Source organism: Notechis scutatus, chromosome 1 (genome assembly GCF_049901735.1).
Source record: "Notechis scutatus isolate UNSWTSFEM ecotype Mainland chromosome 1, rNotScu1.2, whole genome shotgun sequence".
Taxonomy (NCBI): Eukaryota; Metazoa; Chordata; class Lepidosauria; order Squamata; family Elapidae; genus Notechis; species Notechis scutatus.
This window is the reverse complement of record NC_142009.1, coordinates 179,277,420-179,292,544: the sequence shown is the minus strand read 5'-3', so window position 1 is coordinate 179,292,544 and position 15,125 is coordinate 179,277,420. Positions and strand designations below refer to the sequence as shown.

The 15,125-nt window shown below is 38.6% G+C and overlaps 1 protein-coding gene across 1 annotated transcript in view; it reads right to left on the bottom strand.

Moving 5' to 3' along the window:
• The window catches only part of STAT4 (signal transducer and activator of transcription 4), a 52,606-nt gene that overhangs the window by 19,556 nt on the left and 17,925 nt on the right, over positions 1-15,125 (bottom strand). The window contains exons 8-12 of the mRNA XM_087949549.1: positions 8,814-8,965; positions 3,482-3,640; positions 3,160-3,252; positions 2,044-2,103; positions 59-76 (exon numbers count right to left, since the gene is read on the bottom strand). Coding sequence (XP_087805675.1) covers positions 59-76; positions 2,044-2,103; positions 3,160-3,252; positions 3,482-3,640; positions 8,814-8,965 — 482 coding nt within the window. The remainder of the gene's footprint in view (positions 1-58; positions 77-2,043; positions 2,104-3,159; positions 3,253-3,481; positions 3,641-8,813; positions 8,966-15,125) is intronic.

Sequence of the window (15,125 nt, the reverse complement as noted above, 5' to 3'; positions counted from 1 at the left end):
AAATAATAAAAAGCAAAGTGTGTTTATACTTAAAACTCCATCATTTATATTTTCTTACCTTATAGTAGAGGCATTCCTGGGTTTTAAAGAAACAAACAAAGCAAATTAATCTTGGGCAAGTCTTCAAATATACAAAATGTCTTTTCTTAATCAACTTAATGATTTCCTAAACTTGCTGTATGCCAGCTACTGAAAACTCATGGGGGGGTTACAATAAAAACATACAATGTAAGTTAAAACAAATAGATTAAGAAAATAAATCTTCACCAATTGAAAAAAATCATGCGTTAAAGCCTTTTAAAATAATCAAATCAACCCCATTACAGAAAGGCCAATAGAGGTGTCAGTCATTTCAATGGAATGTATGGTTGGGATGGCTTCAGAAAAGACCTGAGTTACTAAAAGATGAGCCTACGGCAAGTATTAAGATATGCCTCTTTAGGGGATCACTGGAGGTGGGCCAGACTGTGATAGAAAAAGACATTCTCCTGAGTATTTAAGGTTTTAAAGATAATACCAGAACTCTGTATTTCTAGAAGGGAAAATCCTGAGACATAAACTGACATGGATAAAAGATACTCTGGGTCAATTCCTCAATGTAGGGAACCAAAGAGAGAAATCTCAGTCTAGAAGCCTTCACGAGTTCCCAGTTCCTTCTGGGAGAATGTAACTCTATGCTAGGGCTATCTAATCTTGGCAACTTTAAGACCTGTGGACTTCAACCCATGATGGCTGGAGAATTCTGGGATTTGGTCCACAAGTCTTAAAGTTGACAATGTTGGACACCTGTTCTATTCAAAATAAAACCTTGGAACTGTGTCCCCTCATAAAGAGCATCTGCTGTCCAAGTTCAACATGTTAATGGGTCGTCAGCATTTTGTCAGCACAGAGCTCTGAATCATATAATAATCTTTCCCATTTCCCAGAATGATCTTTCCTTTTCAGTTCAAATATTCAAAAATAGTGAAGGCAGAATCTATCTGAAAAGGTCACATTTGTCTAGCGATACCCATGCCATCACCACTGTTGAATTCTTAGCTAGTTGTCTGAGATCCAATATCAAAAATAAGCTGTGGAAGTTTATTCAAACATTGCATCTTTATGTCTTCTAAAAACACCATTTTATTGCACCATACTATAGTTATTTTGGTTATCATAAGTCTGACTAAAACCTGTCATCAGCTTCTTGTTTGAAATCTAACAACTCATTGGGATGAACTTCAAGAGCATTCTTTGGCTTTTCAACTTTATGCTTTAGAATGCTGATGTCTCGGAGTTTCAGGTTTACACCGCAAACAACATAAAGAGAACTTCAATCAAAACTGTCTAGTTTTGTTGTGGAGCAACAACAATGGTTCAAAGCAGTGGAAAGACTTTAATGAGTCTGAGTCTGATGATTCAGTTGCCAACTACCCTTATGTGTTGACTTGTTCTTTTATTAATCATGTTCTTTATCATGTTCTGATTTTATGCTGATTTTATTCTTACTATGAATGTTTTAAACTTCTTTTTCTATTGTGTTAACCCCCCAAGAAATGTTGGATTGTAATGATAAACAAATAAATAAACAATGCCATCCTATTATATTTCTATCACTCCCTTGTCTTATTTTCTTAAGTCTCTACAAATCCATTTTTGTATCTCAGCAGAAAATATCTAAATATTTGTAGATGCATGATAAGGAGGGAGATGGGTGGTTTCCAAATTTGATTAAGTTAATAAATAAGTTACATTCATCTTTCATTTTGGCAAGAAAAGACTCCAATGGGCTCTGAAGAAAATATTTCAGGCACAAAGCAACATTAGAAGCCTGAACAATACTTAGAAGAGAAATACAATAATATTGGGATTTGCATACAAAGTTAAACCAGCATTTGTTTCAAATATGTTTTGCTAATGTAAATTGAAATAAAAGTGTTATTCTGATCATTTAAAAATCTGAAGCAAATTTAGTTGGATTCAATTAATGTCAAACATTTTCAAAAATATCTTGAGAATTTTTACTAAATATTACAATGATTTAATTTTAAAAAATGTACATACTTGTCAATAGTAGCTTTCACTTTAATCTGGTAGTTCAGCTCTGGCAGTTTAATAAGTAGCCTAGAAAGTTAAAAGTGTGAAATTTAATATGAGAAAATACAGCTCTCCATAAATAACGTCTCAGGCATTGCTCAGACAACATGGCAATCTTCTAACACTGAAAGCAAATTAGGCTGTCTTTGTAGATAATGCCAACCAGATTCACAATATTACTGGTGGATTTACCACCAAGTATATGCAACCTAGCAGCTAATGGAAGAATTGGAGAAGAAAGAAAGAAGTTGATGTTGGTGTTAATGTTAATGTTGAGGTTGTCAAGAAAATAAGGAAATGAATTTGGATGCTAGGATTCTAGTTGCGTAGATCTGTAAGTAAAAGACATCAAAGCAAAGGAAACAGAATCCTCAGAGGGACTAAGATAAATAGATAGAGATGAGGGAAAACATGTGGTGGCTGCTGGTTGACAATGTGAAATCAGTAAGGAAATAATTATTGGGGGTCTGTAGATGCTCCCAGGGAATAGAGAGGAAATAAATAAGCCTCTGAGTTAGTAGGCTTGTTTAAAGTACATTATATAGGAGCTAGAAGGGATCCTGCTAGTTCCTCTAAATCCAGAACAATTGCTGAATTAAAGTAGGAGATAGGCATCCATGGAGGCAGTAGCTAATTATTATAGTCAAAAATGCCACCTGAAAATTTTCTTCCTTCTCTCCCCATTCCACTCTGGTTTTCAACAGAAATAATATAAATATTACTAATCTTAACATTCGATGCCATTGGGTAGATGCTGATGAAAATACAAACGCATGCCAACAAGTAGAAAAGTACAGAAATGGAAATGGAATATAACAGAGACAATGATATTAGTTAAAGCAAGAGGTGAAATGATTTGACTTGCTTGAAAAGCTCAAGTTGTAACTTTAACTTCCCAAGTCTTTTGGAGGCTTAAGAGTTATCAAAAAACCTTTTCCTCCCAAGAGCAAACTGTTGTACAAAAGCCAATGGAAGGATCGTGTACCTGTTTAGGAATTTGGTCTAGGGCACATGACATGTTTTTAAAAATATGCCAAAACGTTAAACCAATCCAATAAGTGGCAAGCAACAACCTTTACTCACCGAAGTTTTGCGGTAAACTGTATCATCGTTTTAAGAACCAAAGGCCTCTGAGGATGAGTTGGCATGGAAGGCTGTCTTTCCACTATAAATGAACTAAGGAGAAAAGAGATAAGTGTCAGCAGTCCACAAACAATCTTGGTGAAACATTGCAAGACTAGCAGCTTCATTTCTTCAAGATAGTATGAAAAATTGTTTACTTTATCCAACCCAGTTTTCAGAAAATTTCTTGTACAATTAAATATCTCCATATGCTGAGATGAAAAAGTGTTAAATAATAGTTTCCAGTACAGCTTCAGTTGAAAATGAAAATTAACTTATATACCTTTGGAAAAGACTGTAAAGTAAAGCATTTATTCTTTCCAACAAATGAGGTCTTTGTAATGGAATAGGGTCTCCTTCGTAAGTGAGTTTTATCAAAAGTTCATTCAGCTTCTCCAGCTGCCTTCTTATTTGAAAAAGACTCTCAGCCAACATTGTAAAACTAAATAAACACAAGAAAAGTTTCAAGTCATTAAACTTTGACTGGGGCTAACCCAGAACATTTTTTACTTTAACGGTGCCTCCCCTCCCCTAATGAAAAGCTACATGATGTTCAAGATCAATAATGTTATTTTGACACCTGCCACAGAGAATACCACAAGTACCGTTTTCCTTCCTGGTATGGACAAAACAAAAAACAAAACAAAAAAACGCTTTTTAGCAGGTGTCATAAAAAATCAGCTTCTGAATTAGAACTCTTCTTATGGCAAATGATAAAACCAGACTTGCTGTCCCATTTATGCTTAGAAAAATATCCACAGCAACTTATGTCCAGCAATTCTCTGCTTCAGATGAAAACAGCCCTAATTCTGTTTTATCATAGGCACAATTCTGAAAGCAAGTCAAATTTGCTCAATTTCTAACTCAAGTTCTTCTACAACAGTCTTTCCTTAACAGACCCTTCAATGAGCGATCTGCTTTTATTCTGAAGACCTACTGAAATTATGAATGCCAATTTACAGTGTTCTAGGAAGCTATTAATTTATATGTGTGTATGTGCTTTAATTGTATAGCATTAACCTTTTGAAACATTTAATGTTTAAGATGATAACGAAAATGCAAAAGGTAGGCATTCTTTCTTAGTGCATTGTTAAAAATCCAGAAATGTCTATTTCTGCCAGCCAGATGTATTTCCCAAGGCAATGCCAATGCTATATAATTTAGTTGGAAGAGTCCATCACAAAAGTGTTGTCTATTTAGCTTGCACTGAAACTGCAGTGTGGAAATATAAACTACAACTACTCTCTTCTTCTTTTTTTTTAATAAAAGTTTTTATTGATTTTAACGACAAACAAAAACACATAAAACATAAAACATAACATAAAAAACATCATCATTCTTCATATATTTACAGACAGTGTATCGGTTGGTTTACCACTCCTTTTTGCGCATCCATTTCATAATCATCATAATAATTATGTTACATAATAACTCATATTATCGATCAACAATCATATATCCTAATATCATTATTAAACAATCATTTGACTATAATTTTACTAATTCATACTTAAGCGAGATAACTGTAATTTAGTTACTTTATTTTATAACAAAACATAAAATCATACCAAGTCTATCTTAATAAAATATTCTAAAAGTGTTATCAAGACCAAGAAAAAATGTATATTCGTTATTTCCTAAATTTCTAACTATTCTATTATTATATTGTATTATCTAACCATTGATAAAAAAAGATCCCAAACTTCATAAAATTGTTTATCTTCTTGTTCTCTAATTTCAAATGTCAATCTACTCATTTCAGCACATTCCAATATTTTCTTAATAATTTCTTCCTCTAATGGTATTTTCTCACTCTTCCAATTTCTAGCAAATACAATCCTAGCCGCTGTCAATACATTTACAATCAAATACTTTAAGTTTTTATTATATGTATCAGGTAAGATTCCCAATAAAAAAATCTCTGGCTTCAAATCTATATGTTTCTTTGTCATTTTTTCCAACCATATGCGAATTCTAGTCCAGTATTTCCTGGCCTCCTCACAAGTCCACCACATATGGTAATATGAACCAGGAATCTGATGACATTTCCAGCACTTTTCAGATTTGTTCTTGAACATTCTTGCTATTCTTGTCGGGGAAAATGCCACCTGTAAAACATCTTATACAAATTTTCTTTATATGCTGTTGACATTGTCATTTTATAATTTTGAGACCACAACTTTTGCCATTTCTCTAAGTCAATCCCATATCCAAAATTCTTCCCCCAAGCAATCATTGTTTCTTTAACTTGTTCTTCCTCCAATTTAATTTCCAACAAATAATTATATAATTTTTTAATCACTTTTTCATCAGTACCTGTCAAAATCCTATCTAAATCAGTCAATTTATCATAAAATCCTTCCATTTTGGAATCTTTAAGATACCTTGAATGTATTTGCGCATATGAAAACCAATTCATCTTTATACCTTGTTCTTCTAAATTTTGCATCGTTTTAAGTTCACCCTTTTCATCTAGTAATTCCCCATATCTAACTGTTTGTTCCTTCTTATAAATTATAGGATAAGAAAAGGCTTCAATAGTTGATAACCAAACTGGAATTTTCAAATAACATTGTTTCTTAATTTTCTCCCAATTCAACCATAACGATTCCCGTATATAATGCCTTCTAAGATAACCCTGTGATTTAGTTCCCTTATACCATAGAAAAGCATGCCAACCCAATAGTAAATCATGTCCTTCTAATGCCAACAATCTAGTCTTTCTTAACGTTATCCATTCTTTAGCCCACATTAAATTTGCAGCTACAACTACTCTCTTCTGTCGGAACTATAAATGTAGCCTAGAAATAAAAAGCTGAATTGCATTTGTTCTGCAATATAGTTCCAAAGAGAACAAGTGACAAAGAGCATAATTGTTCCTTAAACAGTACTCTCTGGGTTCATGGTTAAAACATGTCATCCGATGGGACCCAGAAAACATGCTTTTTCTATTGCTGTTCCTGCATTCTGGAGCGTCTGAATTTTTCTCCCAGGCCTTGGATAGTGGAGTCATTAAGCCTCACTTGCCTATGCAAAATTATTATTATAGTTAATAGCACAATCAGCCAGATGATTAGATGGGATTTATTATTATTATTATCTCTTTTACTCATTAAACATGAAACTCAGTCAACTGAACATTTAAAAATGTATCACAAATACCAGTGACTGGTTTAACACCAGTCAACACTGGTTGATACGGGTTGCTGCCAGCGTCCTAGGTATCAACTAAGTATCTTCTTAAAATATACAATGTTCTGAGTAGCGCAGTTTTTTGCAGTTCCGCTGGTGTTATTGCAGGAAGCTACAATTTCTTGATGTATTTTATAAAATTATTGGACATGGTACCAAGTGCCCGATGACAATGAGTATCACTGTTACATGTTTCATCCATAATCGTGTAGTTTTGATGGCCAGGTCATGATATTTCATTATTTTTTCCAGTTCTTTTTGACTCTGGTGTCTCCTGGTACAACAATATTAATAAATTGTATGCTTCGGCCCTTGACAACCATAATATCTGATGTGTTGTGTTCCAAATGGCAATCTGTATTCAAAAGTCCCACAAGATCTTCACCGTCTCATTTTTGATAACTTTTTCCACTTTATGTTCCCATGACTTTTCGGATACAGGTAGGGTGTAATTTTTACATAATGACCAGTGGAGTAATTTAGCAACTCGATCATGTCTAGCTTCGTAGTCAGTTTGTACAGTTTGCTGCATTCAAATATTAAGTGTGAAACAGTTTCAACTTTGTCATTGTTAGGATTGTCAATGGATTTTTGTATCTTTGCTTTCATGGCATTAGTTTGTAGTGCTTGTTCTTCAGCAGCACGTATTAAACCTTCCATTTATTTTTTGATGGTTCCCATCTTAAGCCAAGTCCATGTCAAGTTGTCATCACATTTTCCTTCAATATTTTTCAAGTGCTGTCCATGCAAAGCTTTGGTATTCCAATTATTATTATTATTATTATTATTATTATTATTATTATTATTATTATTATTATTATTATTATTCACAAAAATGACAGTATACACAGCAAATGAGATAACTATGCTGGGTTCCGTATCACAAATCACTAGTTGAACACTACCCAAGTGTTTAGGACTGTGTGATGTATTGGCAGATTATGCAAGCAGATCCCAGTAAAGTGGCCTTCTGCAGCTGACCAATGGTGATCTTGACAGCGCCAATTATTTTTAAGTGCTTGCCTAGGTCTTTAGGCACAGCACCCAGTGTGCCGAGTACCACTGGAACCACCTGCACTGGTTTATGCCAGAGTTTCTGCAGTTCGATTCTCAAGTCCTGATATCTGGTGACTTTTTCAAGTTGTTTCTCGTCGATTCTGCTGTCACCAGGTATGGCAATGTCGACGATCCACACTTTTTTCTTCTCCACAATCGTGATATCCGGAGTATTGTGTTCCAAAATTTTGTCAGTCTGTATTCAGAAGTCCCACAGTAGTTTTGCATGCTCATTTTCGACCACTTTTTCAGGCTTATGATCCCACCACTTCTTTGCTACAGGCAGATGGTAGTTGTGACACAAGTTCCAGTGGACCATCTAAGCGACTGTGTTGTGATGTTGTTTGTAGTCAATCTGAGCGATTGTCTTGCAACAGCTCGGTATGTAATCGATTATTATTATTATTATTATTATTAATTATTATTATTATTATTATTATTATTATTATTATACACAAAAAACAACAGTGTACACAGCAAACAAGTTAACTATGCTGGATTTCGTATCACAAATCTCTAGTTGAACATTTCCCAAGTGTTTAGGACTGCGTGATGTATCGGCAGATTATGTGAGCAGATCCCAGTAAGGTGGCCTTCTGCAGCTGACCAATAGTGATTTTGTCAACGCCAATTGCTTTTAAGTGCTTGCCTAAGTCTTTAGGCACAGCACCCAGTGTGCCGAGTACCACTGGAACCACCTGTATTGGTTTATGCCAGAGTCTCTGCAGTTCAATTTTCAAGTCTTGATATCTGGTGATTTTTTCAAATTGTTTCTCATCGATTCTGCTGTCACTAGGTATGGCAATATTGTTGTTGTTGTTATTATTATTATTTGCAGAGTCAACTAGATTATTATTTTGTATCACCACAATTTTATATAATTGCTGTTTGCCACCGAAAAGTCATTTTGTCATATGTTTGGAGAACCTTCCATACAAACATGAGTTATAAATTCAGTTCCCTCCCCGCTTCCCATTAGAAAATATGCTGCTTGATGGGCTACCAAATCATCATAGCAGAGAGATTTCACAGTTGGCTAATAGCCTCACGATGGCTTCACAATTTGGAATGAAAACATTTTCTATATGATTCATCTTCGGGCCTTTACTTTTATTTTATGCTAAACAATTTCTAAGAGTTGGAAGAGTCAGAAACAGAGATCATTTAAAGAAGCTTTATTTGTTGCCAACGAATGCCTCTTTAAATGATCTCTGTTTCTGACTCTTTGGATTCTTAGAAATTACTTAACGATAATTTCTGTTAATCTCTCAGAAGAATTTTCTTTACTGACTAAACTGAGATGGAAAAACCACACAGCATCACACTTCCTGTTGTGCTCTACAGAGAAACTAGTGATAACACTTTACCAGTTTTGCAGCTGATCAAGCCCACTGTGTAGAGGGCCTCCAATGCAAGCAATTTGTTGCCGTCTCTTCCAGTCCAATAACTCTTCTATTAATACATTATTCACCAAGGCATCAACCTCCCTTACTATTTGTGCCATTTTACTGAGAACTTCCTATAAAGAACAGAATAGATAATGTAGTTAGAAGCAGTAAGTAAGAATTCATAAATGGAGAAACAACAATCCGATTTGTATAACAACCTAAGCTGTGATATTCTTTAGCTTAATTTATATCCATGGCTTGCTGTTGCTTAATTTATCACCATCCAACATCAAAGCAGTGGTTAGTTTAAGAAACCATTTGTCTTCCAAGAAAGCAACCTGAGTACAGGAGCAGCTACAAACCAAAGCTGCTTGTATAAGTATTGCTTCTGCTTCTTTAACTTTATTTTAAACTTTAACTACTAATGCTTTGAAAGGAGACACATACGGGGAAAGACAAGCCATTCAGCCTTCCACAAATGTGTATGTGAGGCCCCCATCCCAAGTAGGACCATGGAGGGCCTTTTTATTATTACATTTTAAAAAAAACCAGTCAGAAAGTGCTGCCCAGTCAGACCATTCACCACAAACTTTGCCAAGAGACTAACTGAATCCAGAGATCTGCATTGGCTCTCACCTTACTGGCCTTCAAAAACTCCAACCTTGGTTTAGGGTGATGGGGGGGGGGTCTTGTGTGTTTTGCTCCTTTGGGTGAGGAAGAACAGAGTTGGCTGTTTTCTCTCTCTCTCCAGATAACACCATCTTCTCAAGTTTTATTTTGAGGCTTTAACTTGCCAAATTGCATTGCATACAACTTATTTCTTGAGTATCTTGATTCTCATGACCTAACCTTTTGAAACAATGACTGCCAACTGTAACTGATACTCTCATTTACCAAGTATTCTGTTCAGCAACATTGGAAGTAAGAAAGATCAGGTAACATTTTGCTTGTAATATCTAAAATTGACTGCTGTCTATATTGAATGTTTGAAATAAACATGTACATACTGTTCTATTGCCAGGACCAAGCAGACTCGAAGACCGGAGTTGAATTCAGCTCTTTATTAGCAACCAGTAACTTCAACTCAAGTCGAGCCGCAGCAGCCCTTTTTATAGCGGCTGCTCGCGGCTCGCAACCAATGGTGTGTATTTAAACATCCTGCCGCTTAGGCGGCCAATCGGAAACTGTTGTTATTAACCAATCGTTAAGCTATGTTAACTAACCAATAGAAATGCGGTATTAGAAGTATATACATGAATACACTACACCCCTCCACTCTTGGTTTGTTCCAACGTTACGTGACATAGTCGTGCAAGTAGGCGGGTCTTTTGTGAGTCCTAGTTGACCTGTGCAGTTCAGTCTCTGTGTTGGTCTCCACCGGTTCGGACAGGCCTGCTGTCCTTCCCGCTCTTCTCCTTGGAACCTCCTGGAAGGGTGCCTCAGCCATGCCGCTCCCGCCGTGCCTTGTTGGGTTGATTGGATTGTCTCTGTTGTTCCTCAGCATTGTGTGCGGGCAGGTAGAGTTGGCTTGGCTGCTTCTTTCCTGGTGCTCCTTCAGCTCTCTTTTTCCGGAATTGTCTAATCGTAAGTCATTTTTATTTTTTTCTGGGTTTTCAGCTTCTGGTTGGTGGTTTGTAACTGGAGGCTTTTTTATTACTTTCTGGTGGTGCTTGTGGAAATGTTTGTTCCATGTTTCGGGAATTGTCGGTGTTGCGTTCGACGTGTCGTGACCGTAGTTGATCGATGTGTCTTTTCCACGATCTGCCATCAGTTGTTTCTGGTCGGTATGATCGGGGACCTGTGATTTGTGTAATTGTTGCCGGTAACCACAACGGTTCTCCAGTAAGGTTTTTGGCATATACTAAGTCGCCTGGCAAGAAAGAGCGGTACTTACTGGACGAGTCTGGTGGCTTTTCGGGGTTGTAAGTAGGGTGTAGTCTGTTCAAGTAGGAGCATAACTTCCTTCCTATTAACAGTTCGGCTGGGCATTTGTTAGTTGCCGTGCATGGTGTTATATGTTGGATGGTGAGCATGGTATTGATTTTTTCTTGCATGTCATTACCTTCAAGCTTTTCTAATGCTTCTTTTGTGTAACGAACCATGCGTTCCGCCCTTCCGTTCGCCGCCGGATGAGCTGGCGCTGTCAAAGCATGTCTTATTCCTTGTTCTGCGAGGAATTGTTCAAAAGCCAAAGCTGTAAACTGTGGTCCATTGTCTGATACTACTACATCTGGTAGACCGTGGGTGGCGAAGAGTTTCTTCAGTTGTTTGGTGACAGCTTCCGTTGTCGTTGAATTCATGATGAGGACTTCTAACCAGTTGGAGTAGGCATCCACAATGATTAGATAAGTATATCCCTTTGTGGGGCCGGCAAAGTCCATATGGATCCTTGACCAGGGGCCTCTGGGTGTCTCCCAGTCAAGGACCGGTGCCGAAGGGGGAGTGGGTCTGGATGACTGACATTTGTTACATGTTTTGACCCAGGTTTCAATGTCCTTATCTATTCCTGGCCACCAAACGTAGCTTCTGGCCAGGGACTTCATCTTTACCATGCCTGGGTGTCCTTCATGTAACATGTTTAGTACGTCTTCTTGTAATTTTTTTGGAACAACCACCCAATCTCCCCACAATATGCAACCTTTTTCAATTGACAATTCAGTTTGCCAGTTTTTAAAAGGTTTAAAAGTCTCGGTTTTTTCGTTTTCTGGCCAGCCCCGTCCTACCCAGTTCAGTATTCAGGCCATCAGTGCATCTTTAGCTGTTTCTCTTGCAATGTCCGATGTGGTGATGGGCCAATTAGGAAGTGTTTCAATTTGCAGGGTATGCGTGGTGGGAGCTGGGTCATCGTCGTGACCTGGTAGTGGTGAACGGCTTAAAGCGTCTGCGTGGGGTATGGCTTTTCCTGGTCGATAAATGAGCTTGTAATTGTAGGCTGCGAGAAATTCTGACCATCTTGTCATTCTTGGAGACAGGATGTTGGGGGTGGCCCTGTCTCCGGCCAGAATTCCTAACAGTGGTTTGTGGTCGGTGATTAAGGAAAATGTCCTACCGTATAGGTATTCGTGGAAGCGTTTCACCCCAGAGATGGCTGCCAAGGCTTCCCTGTCCAGTTGGCTGTAGTTCCTTTCGGTCTTGGACAGCGTTTTGGAATAAAAGGCGATCGGTGCTTCTCTGCCGTCTGGTAGTGTGTGGCTAAGTATTGCGCCTACACCAAAAGGTGAAGCGTCGCAGGTGACAGTCAGGGGTAGTGTCACTGTATTGGATCAATACAGATTTAGATGTGATTAAGTCTTTGATTTTTTGGAATGCAGCTTCTTCTTGGTGGCCCCATTTCCAAGTGGCTTTTTTATCGAGAGTCTATGCAGTGGTTCCGCTACCGTTGCCTTCTGCGGCAGAAAGACATGATAAAAATTAATGAGTCCCAAAAATGCCTGTAAGTCTGTTTTGTTTTTGGGTCTGGGAGCTTCTTTTATTGCTCGTATTTTTTTGTGTGTGGGGTGGATTCCTGCTTCATCAATAAGGTATCCTAGGAACTCGACCTGATTTGTGGCAAGTTGGCATTTTTCTTTTTTAACTTTGAGTCCTGCTTCTCTAAATTTTAACAAGACTGCCCTTAATCGGTCTTTCAGTTGTTTTTTATTTTCGGCTGATATTAGTACATCATCGAAGTAGGGAACCAACCCTTTTAATCCTTGGAGGAGGCGTTCCATCAGGCTCTGGAAAACGCCGGGGGCCACGCTGACACCGAATTGTAATCTGTTGCATTTAAAGGCTCCTCTATGTGTTACGATAGTTTGTGCCTCTGCCGTCTCAGGATCAACTGGTAACTGTTGATATGCCTGTGCGAGATCGAGCTTCGCAAAGATCTTTCCTCTCCCCAGTGCAGCAGGTGTTGGACTAACAGAACGGGATATGTGCTCTGTTGCAATGCATGGTTCAGGGTGGCCTTATAGTCACCACAGATGCGCACGGATCCGTCTGGTTTTATAGGGGTCACAATCGGGGTTTCCCATCTGGCATGGTCGGTTGGCTCTAACACCCCCTGAGCAATGAGCTTGTTCAGTTGCTCATCAATTTTTGGTCTTAGCACAAATGGTACCCGTCTGGCTTTAAGCCTGATGGGGGCTATGTTCGGGTTTAAGCTAAACGATATAGGGGTCCCACGGTACTTGCCTAGAGTTCCGTCGAACACGTCATGGAACTCTTCCATCAGGTCTTTCTCCCAGTCCGTCATGGCGACGCTGTTGATTCCTGTCACCTCGATTCCAAGCGGTTGGAACCATTCTAAACCGAGCAGGCTGGGGCGATCTCAGTCAACGATGGCTAATGGAAGAATCTTGGTGTGTTTTTTAAACTTTACTTTGAAATGTCCCAATCCTACAACTGGTATCTTGTTACCCTGGTAGTCTTTGATGATCAGACTTTGCTCTTCAAATTCTTTACGTTTTATATCTGGTATCAAATTTTTTATTGTGTTCCATGATACCATTGATAAATACGAACCGGAGTCTACTTCCATCTCACATGGCTCACCTTCTATCAGGACGTTGATTTGAACCTTCTTAGTGTTTGTTGTTCTGGCCGTCCCAATAGTGATTGTCTGATGTGTCTCTTCCTTCTCGTTGAGCCATTGATTCCTATGTTCCCGGCTCCAGCGACTTCCGGTTGGCTTTTCCTTATTTCTGGGGGGGGGGTACTGCCTCGTCTTTTTGGACTATAGCTCTTTTTGTTTCGGCAGACCCTTGCAATGTGCCCCCGTTTTTCACAATGCCGGTATATGGCATCCAAGAACCGACACTCAGACTGCAGGTGGTTCCCCCTGCATCCCGCACACTGAAATTCAGGTTTTCTCCCTCGTCTCTCTCTTCGGTTCCTTTCTGAATGGAGTCTGTTTACCTCGTCTTCATCTTCAGAATTGGTTGATGATTAAATATCTTCATGGTGGGAGGTTGTGGTAGCATACTTTTGGGCCCCCTCTGTTTTCTTTTCTTTATTCAGGCTCGGACTGTTTGTTGTATTCATCTGCTTCATTTTTGCTGCGACTTCTTTACTGCTTTGGCGGCAGTTGCTTCAGCAATGGCTTCATTTGCGGTGATGTTGGGTCAGTTTAGCAGCTTGCTCTGTAGGGTAGCATCTCTCAATCCAAGGACTATGTGATCCCTCATGGCTTCATCCATGTTGAGGAACTCGCATGCTCCCCCAATGTCCCTTAACGCTGCTACGAAGTCTCCAATACTTTCACCTTCTAGTTGGCTGCGCTTGTAGAATTCGTGTCTTCTAATGAGGTTGGACACGACTGGTGCGTAATGGTTTCTCAGCATTCGATTTAGGTCTGGCCATGCCATCTGTTTAACATCATTGGGTCTTGCTAGTGCCTTGGCCATTTTAAAAATAGTTGGACCGCAATGCGTCAGGAATACAGCTCTCTTCCTCTGGTCAGTGATTCCTTGCAGCTCGTTGCTTTCTAAAAACATCAGGAACCTGTCAATGTATGACTCCCAGTCTTCTTCGGCTGGGTTGAACGGTGCGGGTGGTGAATTGTTGCCAGCCATCTCATTGATCTTTCGGCTGTCGTCACCACGTGCTTACGGTCTTTGTTCCTCTGATCCCACCTTCGTCACCAGTGTTCTATCGACAGGACCAAGCAGACTCGAAGACCAGAGTTGAATTCAGCTCTTTATTAGCAACCAGTAACTTCAACTCAAGTCGAGCCGCGGCAGCCCTTTTTATAGCGGCTGCTCGCGGCTCGCAACCAATGGTGTGTATTTAAACTTCCCGCCGCTTAGGCGGCCAATCGGAAACTGTTCTTATTAACCAATCGTTAAGCTATGTTAACTAACCAATAGAAATGCGGTATTAGAAGTATATACATGAATACACTACACATACATTTTAAAATGCACATATATTTTGAAAAATCTTTAGCTTGGACAAAATCTCAACCCAAGCTTTCAAAGCAAATATATATTGAAGATTTCAAAACAATTATATTGGCATTGCTAATCAAAACATTTGGAAAAATATAATGTTTGGGAAATCTTGTGTTGAAAGTAAGTCGCACTCCAGTCTTAGGCTGCTGAAATTCAACAGTAAATATTGTTCTTTTTTTTTTTTTTTTTGAGTTTAAGCAGTGGAAGAGGTAGGTTAGGCTCTGAAGGGATTGCCTTATCTATTTTCTGCAAAAAAATAAAAATAAAAGGTCCCTGCTCCCATCCTTGAAAATGTTTCCAACCAAGGAAAAAATAATAATGATGCAGTTTCGCCCACTGTAGCAACATGACCTGATCATCA